General features: G+C 37.8%; 1 protein-coding gene across 1 annotated transcript; it reads left to right on the top strand.

The window, feature by feature from the left end:
* Nucleotides 1-14,054, top strand: LOC140922528 (uncharacterized). The gene is made up of 13 exons (XM_073372506.1): nt 1-313; nt 4,960-5,201; nt 5,931-6,066; nt 6,487-6,638; nt 6,955-6,999; nt 7,319-7,363; nt 7,678-7,722; nt 7,810-7,863; nt 8,718-8,762; nt 10,452-10,591; nt 12,366-12,394; nt 12,905-12,977; nt 13,914-14,054. Exons 1-12 carry the CDS (start codon nt 1-3, stop codon nt 12,970-12,972), a joined length of 1,314 nt encoding a protein of 437 aa, XP_073228607.1. The 3' UTR covers nt 12,973-12,977; nt 13,914-14,054.
* Nucleotides 14,055-14,726: the final 672 nt, after the last annotated feature.

Genomic DNA, 14,726 nt, shown 5'->3' with positions numbered 1-14,726 from the left:
ATGCGCATGGCTACGTTTGTCCCCTATTTGACTGCTCTCTACTGCTTGAGTTTAGTCCATGCTCAGTCACAGTTGTTAATCGAAATCGACAGGGATCCGAGTTTAGCGGTAGAGGACGACCTTAAACTGCCCAGAAATACTGCTGAATGCCCTATTGATGGAAATAATAATGTATCTCCTTCATGCAGTAAATATAACGCTCAGAGACTCGGAGGTTGTTGGTGTAAATGTAACAGACCCACAGGAGAAAAGTACACTTTCTTTGAACCGACCAATTCTTGCTTGAAGGTCAGCTTGGCTCGTCAGAGATCAGGTAACTTAGTTTCATTTGGTGCGCTTACTTACATTACCTTTTAATTAATGTCTTCTCATTAATTTAAGTTACAAAGTTGGCAAAATATTAACTATCCGATTGTCCCAGGTGACAAACAAATGTCTAAAGGAGGATCGATTTAGCTAGTATTCAATTTGGTGTTGCTAATTAACCAGAACGTATGTTTCGCGGAGTCAATTTCTAGAATCGTGAAATCCGTTAATTAATACAAAGGCAACGATATATATTTCCTTTTGAGTTAACTTGCTAGCTGTATTGTAGAAAATGATTGTGTGGGAATGGATTTTATTGATGGTAGAGCTATTATATCAAAATTTGGCCCTTGGTCTGTTGCTATCGGTCTGCCAAGCATGCAGCAGTCAAGTGAAATTTAAAATATGTGTATCAAATTTAGGTTTAATTTTTCTATCAAACGCATGACAATCTTCAGTCACCGAGTAGTGTTATTAAAATTCTCTAGGGAGCTTCTTTACCATTTTGTCCGCTAATTTGCTTAAATTACACCATAACATTCTTTAGAAAATATATTGATTGTAAAGGAAAATTAAAATCCTTAATTTTTCATCAGGAAAACGTATTATAGCAATATCTCAATTTTTCTTGAAATGATTAAGGAATACAAAGAACGACAAATTTTGCTTCCTATGTCCCTGTTAAACCCGTGTCACTATCCAAGGACTTTGTTGTTATACAGCTCACACACCAAGGATCGAGAAAAGGTATATCATAACTCTTTTCTCCCTGATCTAAAATATTTCAATATTTGACACTTTTAATTAAAATATACATACTTTAAAAAGTATAACAGTTGATTACCTCGATTACTTTGAAAATTATACATAGACATTTTTTATTTCACTTTTTAAAAACCATTATGACGAAGGAAGTTGCGTGGGCAAGTTTTAGTACTCTTATCGGTTTACTAGGTTCGCGATTTTTAGTTCAATTGATTTAATTATTTTTTTCTAATTAAGATATTGAAGCATTGATGCTGTACAGAAGCTACTTGTCGTAAGCCCTGTGCGGTGAACGAGCTTTTTGCTTTTAAAAGCAAGTTTGCATCTTTGCGCGCAATCTTCATTCCTCGTGTATCATGTACCAAATGAAAGGGCTTAAAACGAAACAACACAAGACGAAAGTATACCCTTAATTCGTGCAGGCTCTTCAACAACATAATACAAGTGCCCGCCTATAATAACGAGGGCTAAAATGCTTATGTCATTAACTTGTGCACAGAATTTTGTTTCAATCTTAGTGTATAAAAAAGTATGGCGTTCATTATGTTTATGATTATGAGTATGATTATTCTTCATAATTTATTTGTTTTTCTACCAAATCACTCTTTCAATTTGTAATTAAACTCGTTACTTAACATATCATACTGACTGGATTCATTATGTTCATGTATTATACCCACGCGTACCAACTCTTAAACAATATTTTGATGACAGGTAATCAGCGAATACTCAGTCAACATCTAATATCAGGGTATTTTCTTATTTTACTTTTTTATTTATAAATCAGCGAGTACTAAAATGGAGTCTTTCAATTTATGATTTAACTAGTTATTTAATATATCCTACTGATAAGATTTATTATTTGAAATTTCTTATTTTATTCTTTATTATCGGTATTATCAACACAGGTACCAACTCTTAACGAATATTTTGAGGACAGGCCATCAGTATATACAAGGTCATCATTTTAATATCAGGGAAAGTTCTTATTTTAAACTTTTATTTATAAATCAGCAAGCACCAAAATGGATTCTTTGGTTGTTTACCGTTGGCCAAAATATCAAGTTTGCTTGGAACGTTTAAGGAAGGTCCAATTTGGTCTTTGGAACGGGAAGTTTAATAAAACCAGAGTTTTCCGTAGGAAGGCAGTGGAGTTGGAAGACTCCTTCCTCCTCAATCTATGGATGGTAACCAAGCTCGCAAAAGAGCTAATTAAGAGCTCTGACTCACTGAAATCAACCGCAATTGTTTAAAGGTAGCTGGAGCGATGAAGGGAATGCTACATAGCGATCAATATTAGTTAAGAGTCACTGTATTGTTATGTTTTCTCCTTTGTATGCCGGATTAGAGGCGTATTCCAACGAGTCCAATTCAATTCTATGCTTTCGGACTTTCTTCCGTCTTATATCTGTCTAAACGTACTTTATATCTCAGTAACGCTTTTGTTTTGCTTAAGTAAAGGTAATAGGATACAGAATTCCAGCTCTGAATTAATTCGTTTCCCATCAATCTATATTTGGCGTATTCACCCAATCTTCGCATGTGCAAGGAGATCGGCTCTGAGGCAAGGCGTGATGAGCCTCACAGAATGCTAATTACCTTGGCAGTCCGACTTTGGAGCCTGTTAGTAATGGTGGCTCTCTTACTCACTATCTTGAATATTGATTATGGGGGCCGAGTTGAGATTTTTATGACAATGACACATAGTTACATTTTGTACATCTAAATGCTTTTTTTTTGTAGATTTTCTTTCTTTTGGGGGGGAAGGGGGGAGGGGGGATTTTTACTGCCCAAAAGTTAGCGGGTAACCATACCAAACGCGGTAAAATTAATGTGCAGCAAGCCTTTATTCCAATTCACTCCCCCACCCCGAATTCCGAACTACCTTGCGCCATGCATTTGAGTGTTCTTGAACAGCTTTTCAAGAGCGGATCTCTAGGGTATCGCTTTCTTGCTATTATTGCTGGTTCGTAGGTGAAGCCACAGAGACCGTGTTGGTTGTCAAGAACAAAAGCGTTTCTCCCCTCTGGGAACTAAACCCATTTTTATTTAAATTCTTCCAAAAGAATTTCATCTTATTGACCACGAACATGGCCGCCTGGTCACGTGTTTGCAAACCAAGAATTGGTTGGTGGAATGTTCTTTAAAAGCGTCCCAATTTATTCAAAAACTAAGAACAATAACAACTTTAAATAACAAGGTTGGGAAGCATTGCTTATGCTAATAAATTGAGAAAATGAAGCACACAGATCAAGTGTCCACTTGCGATCAGGATGCAGCCAACCAAACCCACTGTGCTACTGTTAAAAGTTTAAGAATCGTAGAAAATACATATATCTTCCTCATACGTAGTATCACTGAATCATGTGACCATAGTTAATAGACTGGATTGGTTATGAAACCTGTCAGACTAGTCCTTTGTTTTTGTGGACCTCACGGTGCACAACGTTCAATAGCATTCCTAGCATTTTGATCTTAGGGTCTGTTTACATGGAGGTGGGAGACTCAAGGTAAGTGAGGTAACCCGCTTAGGTGGGGTAACCCCCCCTGTCCATAAAATATCTCAAATTAACTCGATCACGTTTACATGATAGGTGGGGTGACCCGCCACATGTTACCTCACCTATCTGGGGTCCCCCACCTCCATGTAAACAGGCCCTAAGTGACAAATAAACGCGTCCCAAAAATTTATTCCGTCACAATTTGCCAATAGAAAACAAAGATTATGCCCTTTCAGGGAGCTTCCAACATAAACTGCGCACCGTTTTGTTGTTTTTGTTGTCTTTCAAGACTAGTCTCCTCTAATAACTATGATGCGACATAAGAGGTAGCGAGACTTCTGACGGAATTCCGAATAGACCATTTTACAGTGTTGTGGGCTTAGTACCCTAGCCTCTGAGGTACGTGAGGCTGAGGTTGCCCTTGTTTTGATACAAACCTCCTTCATTTTCTTATGAAAATTATGATAGAAAAAATGTTTGAACAGGAATAACATGATTAAAGGAGGAAGGGTTGTATCAACACAAGGTCAATTCCAGCCTCGTTTCCACTTGTAACTGTAAAATGGGCTATGTGTAACAGTTTTATGCAGTTTATGCATTCACGATTGATAAGCATGCATTCCTCTATTGCCTCCTCTTCAGTGAATTTGTTATTATGATGATGACGATGATGATGACGATGATGATGATTGCTGTTGTTGTTTCTAGTGTAATCCTGGTTTCAAACTTTCGTAACTTTGATTTGAGTCTAAGTCTAAGTAAGTTTTGCCGGCGAGGCTATCGCGCATTCGTGAATCGATTGAGGAATATGCTTGCTTAATATTTTATCAGTTTTTTCCCTCGCGAAGCGCCGAGCGAAGTGAGTTTATAATCTCGTCGCGCGCAAAGGGCGCGCGCAGTGTGTGAACCGCGTGTGGGTCCTAGCGAGCTGCAAAGTCGCAGCTCTCATCTTTACTTGTATATATCCGATGGTGTCCGCCATGATGTCATACAGTAGTTCGACATCACGGCGCATTTTTGTTTCTAGGCAACATTGGACTGAAAGCGATTTCGAATTGCCATCAATGACCAAAGTATTCATGAAGAGCCGTCTTTTCGTCGTCTGCAAAACAATGTTTACTACCGGTGAATCTCAAGCAATTTTTCATGCAAACAGAACAGCAAACACAAGAACGCCGAATTGTCAATCCTCGCAGGGGAAGATTTGGTTGGATTTTTAGATACAACAGTTTTGTTATGTTTCTATATATAGCTTACATTTTTTAGATTTACAAATTTTCTTCTCGGCTTTACTTGCCGTTTCCCCGAAGTCCTTCGCGAGGTCCTGCGATTTACGTATTTTTAGTAGCTTTTATGAAAATAACATCGTCGGTCTTCTTCACCTTAGGATGTGATTTACTTTTCACTGGCAATAAAGCTGACGGGGCATTGATTTTTATTCCGTCAACGGGTGTTACTAAGAAAACCATCAACGTCCCTGCCAACAAGACATGCAGCTTTTACTTTGGTGAGAAACTCTACGCACATTACATTGGTTGCGACGGAGCCTGGAGGGAGATCCCACCAAACAGTGTAAATGAGAGTTTAGAGGTCACTCCTGGTTGGAACACAAGTCAGCTGCAACTCGCGGTGGGTATAAAGGGTACTGAATCACACTTCATGCGAACACGCTTTTTGACAGCCTATGCCCTAGGCGTTCACTCTTGCCCAGTTCTCTGCGCAAAGTCTGGTGAAGGCAAGTCTCTCTCGGTGTCCTCACAACTCGCGGTAGAGTCCAGGTTTGACCATGCCAAAAACGCCTAGAGACAAGGTTAGCTTGTTGACATTTCTGTAAATGGTACAGTAGCAACCGCCATTTATGACCTTCTCCACAACATGCATGATCTCGGCTCCAGGTCATTTTTCCTTATTCAACGACTCCTTGTTATATAGCCTGCGAATACAACCGCTCACCTCTCGTCGGTTTCCTGCCGCTCGCGAAACGGCGGTTTCAATCGACATGCAGCCATGAAAGGCGGCTGTATTCGCGGACTACTTGTTTATATGACAACCCGTCACTACACTCGACAACGGCAAGGGAATTTAGTAATAGACTAGTCCACCTTGTCACGACCTAATTTCCATGTTATAAAAAGATGTCGTATGAAACGATCAAACAAACAAATAAACAATAGACAAACAAATCAAAACAAAGACAGCTTAACATATTTACTGCTCAACCATTAAATCGCATAACAAACAAACAAACTCGAAAGAAAGAAAAAAAAACAAACAACAACAAGAAATGCAACTTAACAGATTTGCAGTATTTTTTAGTTAGCTGCTGATAGTGTATTCCATTTCTTTTTTCCTTTCTAGACAATAGTCAACAGTTCATCTTTTCTTCTCTCGAACCCTGGTCGGATCTTTAGAGTAGCAGTACAGTGTCGCCATTTACATAACAACACAGTCGACAGCACATGCGTTATGTTCAAGGTTGCAGGCAGAATACAGTGTAAGACTTCTAATGGATGTACATATCAAACTGATTGAAAATTTGATGGAAAACAAGCAAACAAACTAGAAAAAAAGGCCAAGCGTTGCATGAAATAAGCACTAAATGAAACAATCATTTGCAAATTGGGCTGATTCCACAGAGACTAAAAACGTTACCTGTAGGCATTTAATCTTTTGTTTCACTACTATTCACTATTCACTGAGTGGACCGCGATCTTTAAGATAATCACCATACTCAGCTTACCACTGTGAATAGCTCCTTTTCTTCTGTTGATCCACAACAACAGTACCAAAGGAGATTGCGCTTAACTTGTAAATTGCCAAAACAACTAGATATAAATTTCTAGCGACGAAGCATGGGCACCACACTAATTATGGCTGATTATAAGCTTAACTTACTATCTTTGAAATTGTTTAGGTCCAATCCCTCAACAGCCTCCGTTAAACCAATCCGTAACTTTACCACCTCCAGTTGTTGAAATAACCAGCACCACGGCCACACCAACGCGTCCAACAACCACTCAGGCAGAAAACATAACCACAGGCACACCAGCTGTAGTCACAACTGAGGTTTGTTTGGGTCATAACTGTGTTTTCTTTTTTGCGTTTAGATTTGAACGCTCGAAAATTAAGTGATATTCTCTTACATTTCGGTAGTAGTATAAACAAATAATAGCATGATTTGTAGGTGACATTTGGCATAAATAGCACTCGTGATATTTCAAAATTGTCTCAAAATTCACTCGCCCAGCTGCTCGTGAATTTTCGTACAATAATTTTGAAATATCACGAGTGCTATTTATGCCAAATATCACTACAAATCATACCATTCATTACCTATTCAAATCACGGTTACCAACTTAAAATTTGTAATTTTGATTTTCAGGCAGAAAACGTAACCACAGGCACACCAGCTGTTTTCACAACTGAGGTTTGTGTGGGTCATAATTGTATTTTCTTTCTTGCGTTTAGATTTGAAGGCTCGAAAATTAAGTGATATTTCCTTACATTTCGGTAGTAGTATATGCAAATAATAGCATAATTTTTAGGTGATATTCGGCATAAATACCACTCGTGATATTTCAAAATTGTCTCAAATTTCACTTGCCTAACAGCTCGTGAAATTACATACAACAATTTTAAAATATCGCAATCGTGGTATTTATGCCAAATATCACTACAAATCATGCCATTCGTAATTTTAACCTATTCTAATTATAGTTACAAACTTTTGCAATTTTAATTTTTAGGCAGAAAACGTAACCACAGGCACACCAGCTGTTGTCACAACTGAGGTTTGTTTGGGTCATAATTGTGTTTTCTATTTTGCGTTTAGATTTGAAGGATCCAAAATTAAGTGATATTCTCTTGCATTTCGGTAGTAGTATAAACAAAAAATAGCATGATTTGTATGTGACATTTGGCATAAATAGCACTCGTGATATTTCAAAACTGTCTCAAATTTCACTCGCAAAACAGCTCGTGAAATTACGTACAACAATTTTAAAATATGGCAATCGTGGTATTTGTGCCAAATATCACCCCAAATCATGCTATTTCTATTACCTATCTAATTATGTTTACAAACTTTTGTAATTTTGATTTTTAGGCAGAAAACGTAACCACAGGCACACCAGCTGTTGTCACAACTGAGGTTTGTTTGGGTCATAATTGTGTTTTCTATTTTGCATTTAGATTTGAAGGCTCGAAAATTAAGTGATATTCTCTTACATTTCGGCAGAACATAACTACTAATGTTCCTGGAGCAGGAGCTGAAACGACTCAAGAAGTTGGGGTGGGTAATTGCTATTGTCTCGAGTATGATTATAATCCCACCGAAAGGTAGATAAATTGGGTGTCAGTAAACGACGGGGTAGGGCCGGGGTGGGGGTATATCCTTTTTTAAAATAATGCCATTTTTAAGGTTGGGGTTAGGGTTAGGGTTAGTGCTATTGTCCACCCTAACCCTAGCCCGAACCCTAAAACAGCATTCTTTCCAAGATAGACCCCGACCCCAGCTCCGGCCCCGACTCCAACCCCGCGTTTTACTGACAAAAAACCACCGCGAATCTCTGACGTCTTTCATCATCGTTTACGGCTTGTTTACAGCCTGCAGCGACCGATTTTGTACCAGTATTTGATCAGATCTCTCTTAGGAACCTTTTTTTTTCATCCAGGAATTTAATTTTGACATAAAATAGGTTAACAATGCTAAAACTATCCGTTTTGTTGCCGGTTGACACATGGTCAAGTTTTCCTAGAGACTTTCTACACCAGAAATTCATACTGTTGTTGGCTTTCTCTGCGATTTGGCATCGTCGGGAAAAGTAAACTGCTTTCCAGCTTTGTACGTTATAACTTTTAAAGCCTATGTCAGTAGCGAATTGTGACGCTCAGTAATAAAAGGTGGAAACCAACGCTTTTTAATATTAAGAAGGACTAGATAAGTAAATTGTTCTGTGTTTGAGCCTTTCTAAAATCGTTGTTTGCAGATCAATAGCCGGTTTTGTGGCTCGTGGCCTGGTTGCCTTTTTCTTTGGGCCGGGTTGATCGATATAATAAACCATAGGTTTTTGACCAATCAGATCGTGCGTACTATCTCAGTTACTCTCGGTTAAACGGTATAGTATGTATTTTGTATCTCTACAGGTGACCACTTCTCCGTTTGAAAGTAGTACCCAGCCTGATCTTGGGGTAAGACATGGGCTTATAATTTGCAGCAATGCTACTTTAGTCTATCTGTCAGCTGTGTTATAAAAACAAACAAACAGACAAACAAACAAAACAACACAAAACAAAAACACAAAGAAACTGTTCACGAGTAACGGTGTTACTCAATAACCATCAGAAAGAGTGAAAGGAGAGATTTGAACATTTTTAATCTTTTCAGTTTTCTTTCATAGAAACGAATTTTAAAACTACATACTTGTTAATTAGTGCCAACTGAATTGATTGATTCATTTTTGCACAATATTTGCAGTATATCGTATCGTATTGGTAAGGCTTTTTTTCTGTTAGAGCTAATTCAAAGAATTATTTTAAATCTCCTGAAAAATAACCACAACTGCGGTAGTAGGTGTTAAAAAACCAGGGCAGGCCAGAAAAAGAGACAATAATTCTATCTATTGACCACTCCAGAAATACCATAACATACCATAATGCTCTTTGTTTGTCACCCCAAAATTTTGTATAAACATTGTCTTCCGTTTCTCTTGGGAATTAAAATGGCCCCAAGAGAAACTGAAAACAATTCTTAAACAATTCTCAAACAATTCCAACGCCTCGGGTGTTTATATCAGGCTATGCAAACACAGGGAAAAAGTTTTCTCTCGCTTTTATAAAATAACTTTCCCGAGAAAAAAACGCAAAACTCTTTGTATGCACTGATTAAAAGAGAAATTCTTACCAGTCGCAAAATCTTGTCCACGAAGTCTTGTACGCGTAATCAGTTCTTGTTTTGCAAAAAGATGCTTTGCAAAATACGGATTCTTCTCGCTTAAAATGTCAGCTTAAGCGAAGAAAAATTGACTCACCTTCTTTGTAACGATTTTCCATGTTTCACCCGACGAAGGAATTGGTAAATAAAGTAAACTTGTCGAGTTTTGAACTCGAAAACTTTTTCAAATTCGTGCTTACCTGATTAGCGCGCGAAAAGCCAAGCAACTTGACGCCACAACCATGTTTACATACTCTCATGCAAACACTCCTCTCGGCCAATCAGAGCGCGCGTACTATCTTAGTTATTTTATAAATTTACTTAGATTAGCACGCAAACAAAAAAATTCTTCGAAGCCATTTCGAATTCGCACATTTCTCTTTCTTTCTTGCTCATTTGGAATGGAAATGATAAATACGTTCATACACTGCCGTAGTTCCCTCAAAAACCATACCCGTTTTCACACCAAAACGGTGCAAAAATCCTACCCGATGTAGCGGCATATAACTATATGGCTTATATAAGGGAGTACCCCCGGATTTAATTTCAACTTTTAATGTCTGCTTTGGTCGTTTTTGGTCTGTATGGACCCATGCATATTATCTTGTCTTGAGCCATTTAGCTTTCCGTTTAAGCTATTAAGATGGTAATTGGCAATCTCAGAATGAATAGATCTTAATTTCCAACGGTACCTCATTTAGCAAATTTTGACCAATCCTGTCCAAATTTTGACTTATGCGCTTGCGCCAAAAACAAAAAAGCTGCTTAATTACGCCCAATTAACAGAAACTTATTTCCTTAGTGTTAGTAATCTCTTTCTAGCCATTTCCATACCAACTGGCCAAAAACGGTTCAAAAAGGAAGATTTGGTCCAAATGCGATTTTTCCGCTAATAAATTACTGACGGCAAAGGGTTAATACATTAGTTGTCTTTTCTTTTTTTCTAGGGCCCAACAGGACAGTCTTCAGATAACGAAAAGCGAACAGGCCAAAAAAAGAACACTTACATTATAGCGGGGGCTGTGGCAGGCAGTATTTTACTGATCGCTTTGATTCTTCTTATTGCATGGCGCTGCAGTACTACTAGGTTAGAAAAAAATCATTTGTTCTTTGCTACGGTAAATACTTTTATGTATTAAAAAAAAACGGTGATTAATTGAAGGGGCTGTGTCACGGCAGTCCAGTTCATTTTGTTTAATTTTGCTAATTACTCGCCCTCAATCGCTATGGAACTTAAAGTAAGCTAAGAAATTACATGGAAATGGCAAAATCAGAGATCCGAGACAAACAAATATGTCTCCTGAGCATTATTTTTGAAGTTGTCAGCAGCAGGGATCAACTTTGAAAAACTGTTAGGCTGAACAGCTTTCAAAAACCCTAATTTCAATCCGTTTCAATCTTCTTCCGTTTTGCCCATCCGTGGCATCTGTTGTGTCTGCTATGTTATTTTAACCTTTCTTTAAAGTTTTAAGCGGTTATTTTTATGTTTCTCTCAATTCAACATGCATTTTGTAATTTCCTAATTTGGCTGAATTTCGTGACACAGCTCCTTTAAAGGTAGCCTTGAGTCTGTATAGTCATTCAAATTTGTGGCCAATATAGAGAGCCTAAGTCTTGAACGGCGAACAAATTCATTGAAAAGTTGCAAAAGACTAACGGCACCAAACTGGTTATTTGCCTTTCCACCCTCACTCATATCGCATGCATGCGCAAGTGTAGTTTAAAAATAGACAAATAAAAGCAGCAGACTTTTACTGTTAAAACTTATTGCTTCATAATAATACCAACATACTTAGAATATTCCAGCTCTTCCAATAACTCGTTTAGTATCAGAAATTTCTCAGCGTTTTATTGTCAGTGATATAGAGGATATTACATGGCCGCGCGGAGATACGAAATTTCTCTTCGAGTGTTGAAAAATATTTCACGAGTGAGCGCAGCGAACAAGTGAAATATTTTTTCAACACGAGAATCGTATCCCCAAGCGGCCATCAGGAACGGATCTAGGGGGAGGGTGCAGGGGGTGCGCCCCCTCCCCCCCCCCCCCCTGAGGTGACCTGCGGTTTTCTAATACAACTGGCATTCTGCAAAAAAAAAAAAAAAAACTATGTGGTTTATTAGTGTTGAAGTAAAGCAAGAGACGAGTGTACCCCCTCCTAAAAAAAATCCTGGATCCGCCCCTGTAGCGTAATGTTTTATTTATTATATAAACACCAATGAACTACCAAACCATTTCACTTTAATAGTTTTTTGGTGTGAAAGGCGCGATTTATTATGTAGCCATAGCAACGGTGATAGTTTCACATGTGAAGATAACACGTTATTTTCACACGTGAAGATATCAAGTTTTCGCGCGAAAGCTCACCTGGTATTTCATTTTGTGTTTATATACTAATATTATTTATTTATTTATTGCAGGAAACGACTTGATTCTTTAACCCCTTTGGAAAGTAAGTTTTCTTTTTTCCCAGTTCAAATCCACCATCACCTTTCTTGCGACTTGGCGGGTGTTAGAGTTATGGTAATGGAAAGAATAGCGGGGAGGGGGTGGGTGGGGTTGGCGAATATCAATCCAGTATTCCCATCCCATCTATCCTAATCTACCATAGTATTCCGAGGTATTCTATTTGAGTTCGGAAAAACAGTCCGGATTCTAAGTAGAATATTCGAGGTGTACGTCGCGTCATGCTTGCTTGAGTACCTCCGGATATTATCGTACACTCCACATGTGCCTATACGTAGTCGGGCAAATTCAGTCGCGAATATGTGCCTTTTTGCGAAGTGTTTGTTCACTCTCTATAATAATGTTTTTTTCATCGTTCATGTTTTGTTTATGATCGTTTGTTGCCTTATTTTTTTAGCCTCGTCAATTTCCAGCCCGATTTCACAGGTATGTTCTGTTTACGTATACTGGTTATGGTGAATTAAGCATGTGCTTTTAGCCAATCACAATCAGGGAAATACTTTGAATGAATTTATAAGTGTGCTTAAGGAAACTTTTCCTTCCATCCATTTGTTGTATGGCAAAATCAAACGAAAGGAAATATTAAATTAGATTTCACGTAGTTTGGATCATTAATAGAAGGTTTAAGATTTAAACTAAAACGACGCGAAATCTGACTTGTTGTCTTGACCAGTCATCTCTATGTGGATTACCCAAGGAGAACGGAGCGCGAGAAGTTTAGCCCAAAGGAAGGCGAGCGGAGGGGAATGGGCGCTCCCTTTGAGCGCGCTTCTCCGTTTTTTGTTAACATGGGACTGAGGGAGAACTGGGAACGAGTCAGAGGCGAACAAGCCAGGTTCCTGAAACAAACGTGCATTGTTTATTGCAACTTCCCTTGTTCAGGTATAATTTCTACAGTTTTTACTTAATACAGTCATTTCTTCTTCCTGTTTATAGATGAGTCGCAACTCCATCCCAGTCTACACAGACGCAGCTTACGTGATGGAAGTCGGGCCGAGAAATAGCATGGGTAATGAACATTAAGACCAGACTGATTTATGATTTTTTTCAATGGGCCAGGCATGTTCAGCCAGCTGTTATGTTTTTTTTTTTACCGGCAAAGATTAAAACAAAAGTCGGAAAACCCTAAATTAGTGAAGCTTTTATTTACACGGGAAACCAAAGTCAGTTTTTTGCTCTATTAAATCTAATAGTGGCGAAACAATACAAATATTACGAGGTAATAAATCCGCAACGTGTCAAAATCACTCGTTTTAGCATTAAACAACAATTACGGAAAAAAAAAACGAAGAATGTTTAAAAGCTCGAAGCAACATATCAGATAGCTCTAGTGAAAAATATACAAACAAGGAAATTAAAAAAAGATTACCACTTAGAAGAATGTCTTGACAGTTAGTAGTATGATCAGTATGACTAAGCTGCGATTAGAAGTTCATTCTTTACGCAAACAAACAGGGTAAAATGAAAGTAAAGGAGTATCCATACCATTAGAGGAAAGCTTTGTTTAGTTTGCAAAAAAACTGTGAAGACGAAAAACACTTCTTAATACATTGTATACTTACGATAACCTTAGACAGAAACTTTGTTTTCATATTTCAGAAAACGATGCAAACTTCGTCAACTTTAAAATTACGATAAAACTTGTTAACTAAGATTAGATAATTACAATACTTATCAAGTTATTTTAATAGCCAAATATGCTCATCTAATGTTTCAAAGAACTTAAAGACAACTTGAGACGTAAATCTCTTTAATTTCCTCATAAAATGTCATAATTTGTATCAGTTCATGTATGTAGCGTCCCCACACGCTCTGCCTGGAATAGCTTTTGCTAAATGTTGGTAGTAAGTATGTATTTTGTATTTCATTGCTGTTAATGGCGTTGTTTTTGTCGTTGTTTAAGTTCCCAGATAAATTGTCTCATGCAAACTTGCTTCTTTTTCAGACAATCCAACATACCGCAGAGTCTCGGATGGTGTAATGGTAGGCCCGGAAATCAAGCAAAAACCTGACTACGCAGATGTCTTTCCCTTGGGCGCACCGCCAAGGCCTCCGGCGGAAAAGCGCAACAGTGTTAACGGTCAGATCAACCCTGCTCTAACTTTAAAAGAAGAAGTCGTTACCTTGAACCCACTGTTTGAAGGAAAAGTCATAAATCAGAATGATTTAACAGATCACGATCGTAGTGAAGAGAAGGTTATTGAGGAGGACTTGAAGAACGGACATGGTTAGTTTTCGAAAAAAGAAAAAACAAATTAAACAAAAATAGAGACAGACAAACAAATAAGCAAGCAAAGTAATATATATTGGGAAAATGGGGGACGTGTTCATTTTTTGTTAGCTTCAGCTACTTAACCTGTTTACTTGTTTAGCATTACAATTAAACTAAATTACCTCGGTCTGTTAGTCTTCACCTAATAGTAATAACGATTAAAATTACTATGAAGATAATGATAATGATAATAATAATAATAATGATAGTCATGAAATTCTTTAAACAGCGTGCGTTTTCACCAAAGTGGTTTCAGGATTGCCCTGCATGTTGATTATTTACTAATGTTTAAGAAATATATTAAAAAGAATAAAATTAGTATATTACTTTACACAGGATTATTATGTAAAAAGGCAATGGAAATAAGAATTGTACAAAACATTACGATAACAGACATTTTTGGGTGCTGCTATAGAAGTGAAAATAATTTTCTACGATTTACAGATTTTAACCAAACGTACGACTGTCCTGAGGAGATCCTGGACT

The sequence above is a fragment of the Porites lutea genome, chromosome 13 (assembly GCF_958299795.1).
Source record: "Porites lutea chromosome 13, jaPorLute2.1, whole genome shotgun sequence".
Lineage (NCBI taxonomy): Eukaryota > Metazoa > Cnidaria > Anthozoa > Scleractinia > Poritidae > Porites > Porites lutea.
The sequence above is the reverse complement of the archived record's forward strand: the minus strand, read 5'-3'. Positions and strand labels throughout refer to the sequence as shown.

Bases quoted from the DNA above. Each gene is read 5' to 3' on its own strand.
- LOC140922528 (XM_073372506.1), top strand. From the start codon at position 1: ATGCGCATGGCTACGTTTGTCCCCTATTTGACTGCTCTCTACTGCTTG. The intron at 7,364-7,677 runs GTTTGTTTGGGT...TTTGATTTTTAG, and splicing joins CAGCTGTTGTCACAACTGAG to GCAGAAAACGTAACCACAGG. The intron at 10,592-12,365 runs GTTAGAAAAAAA...TTATTTTTTTAG, and splicing joins TGGCGCTGCAGTACTACTAG to CCTCGTCAATTTCCAGCCCG.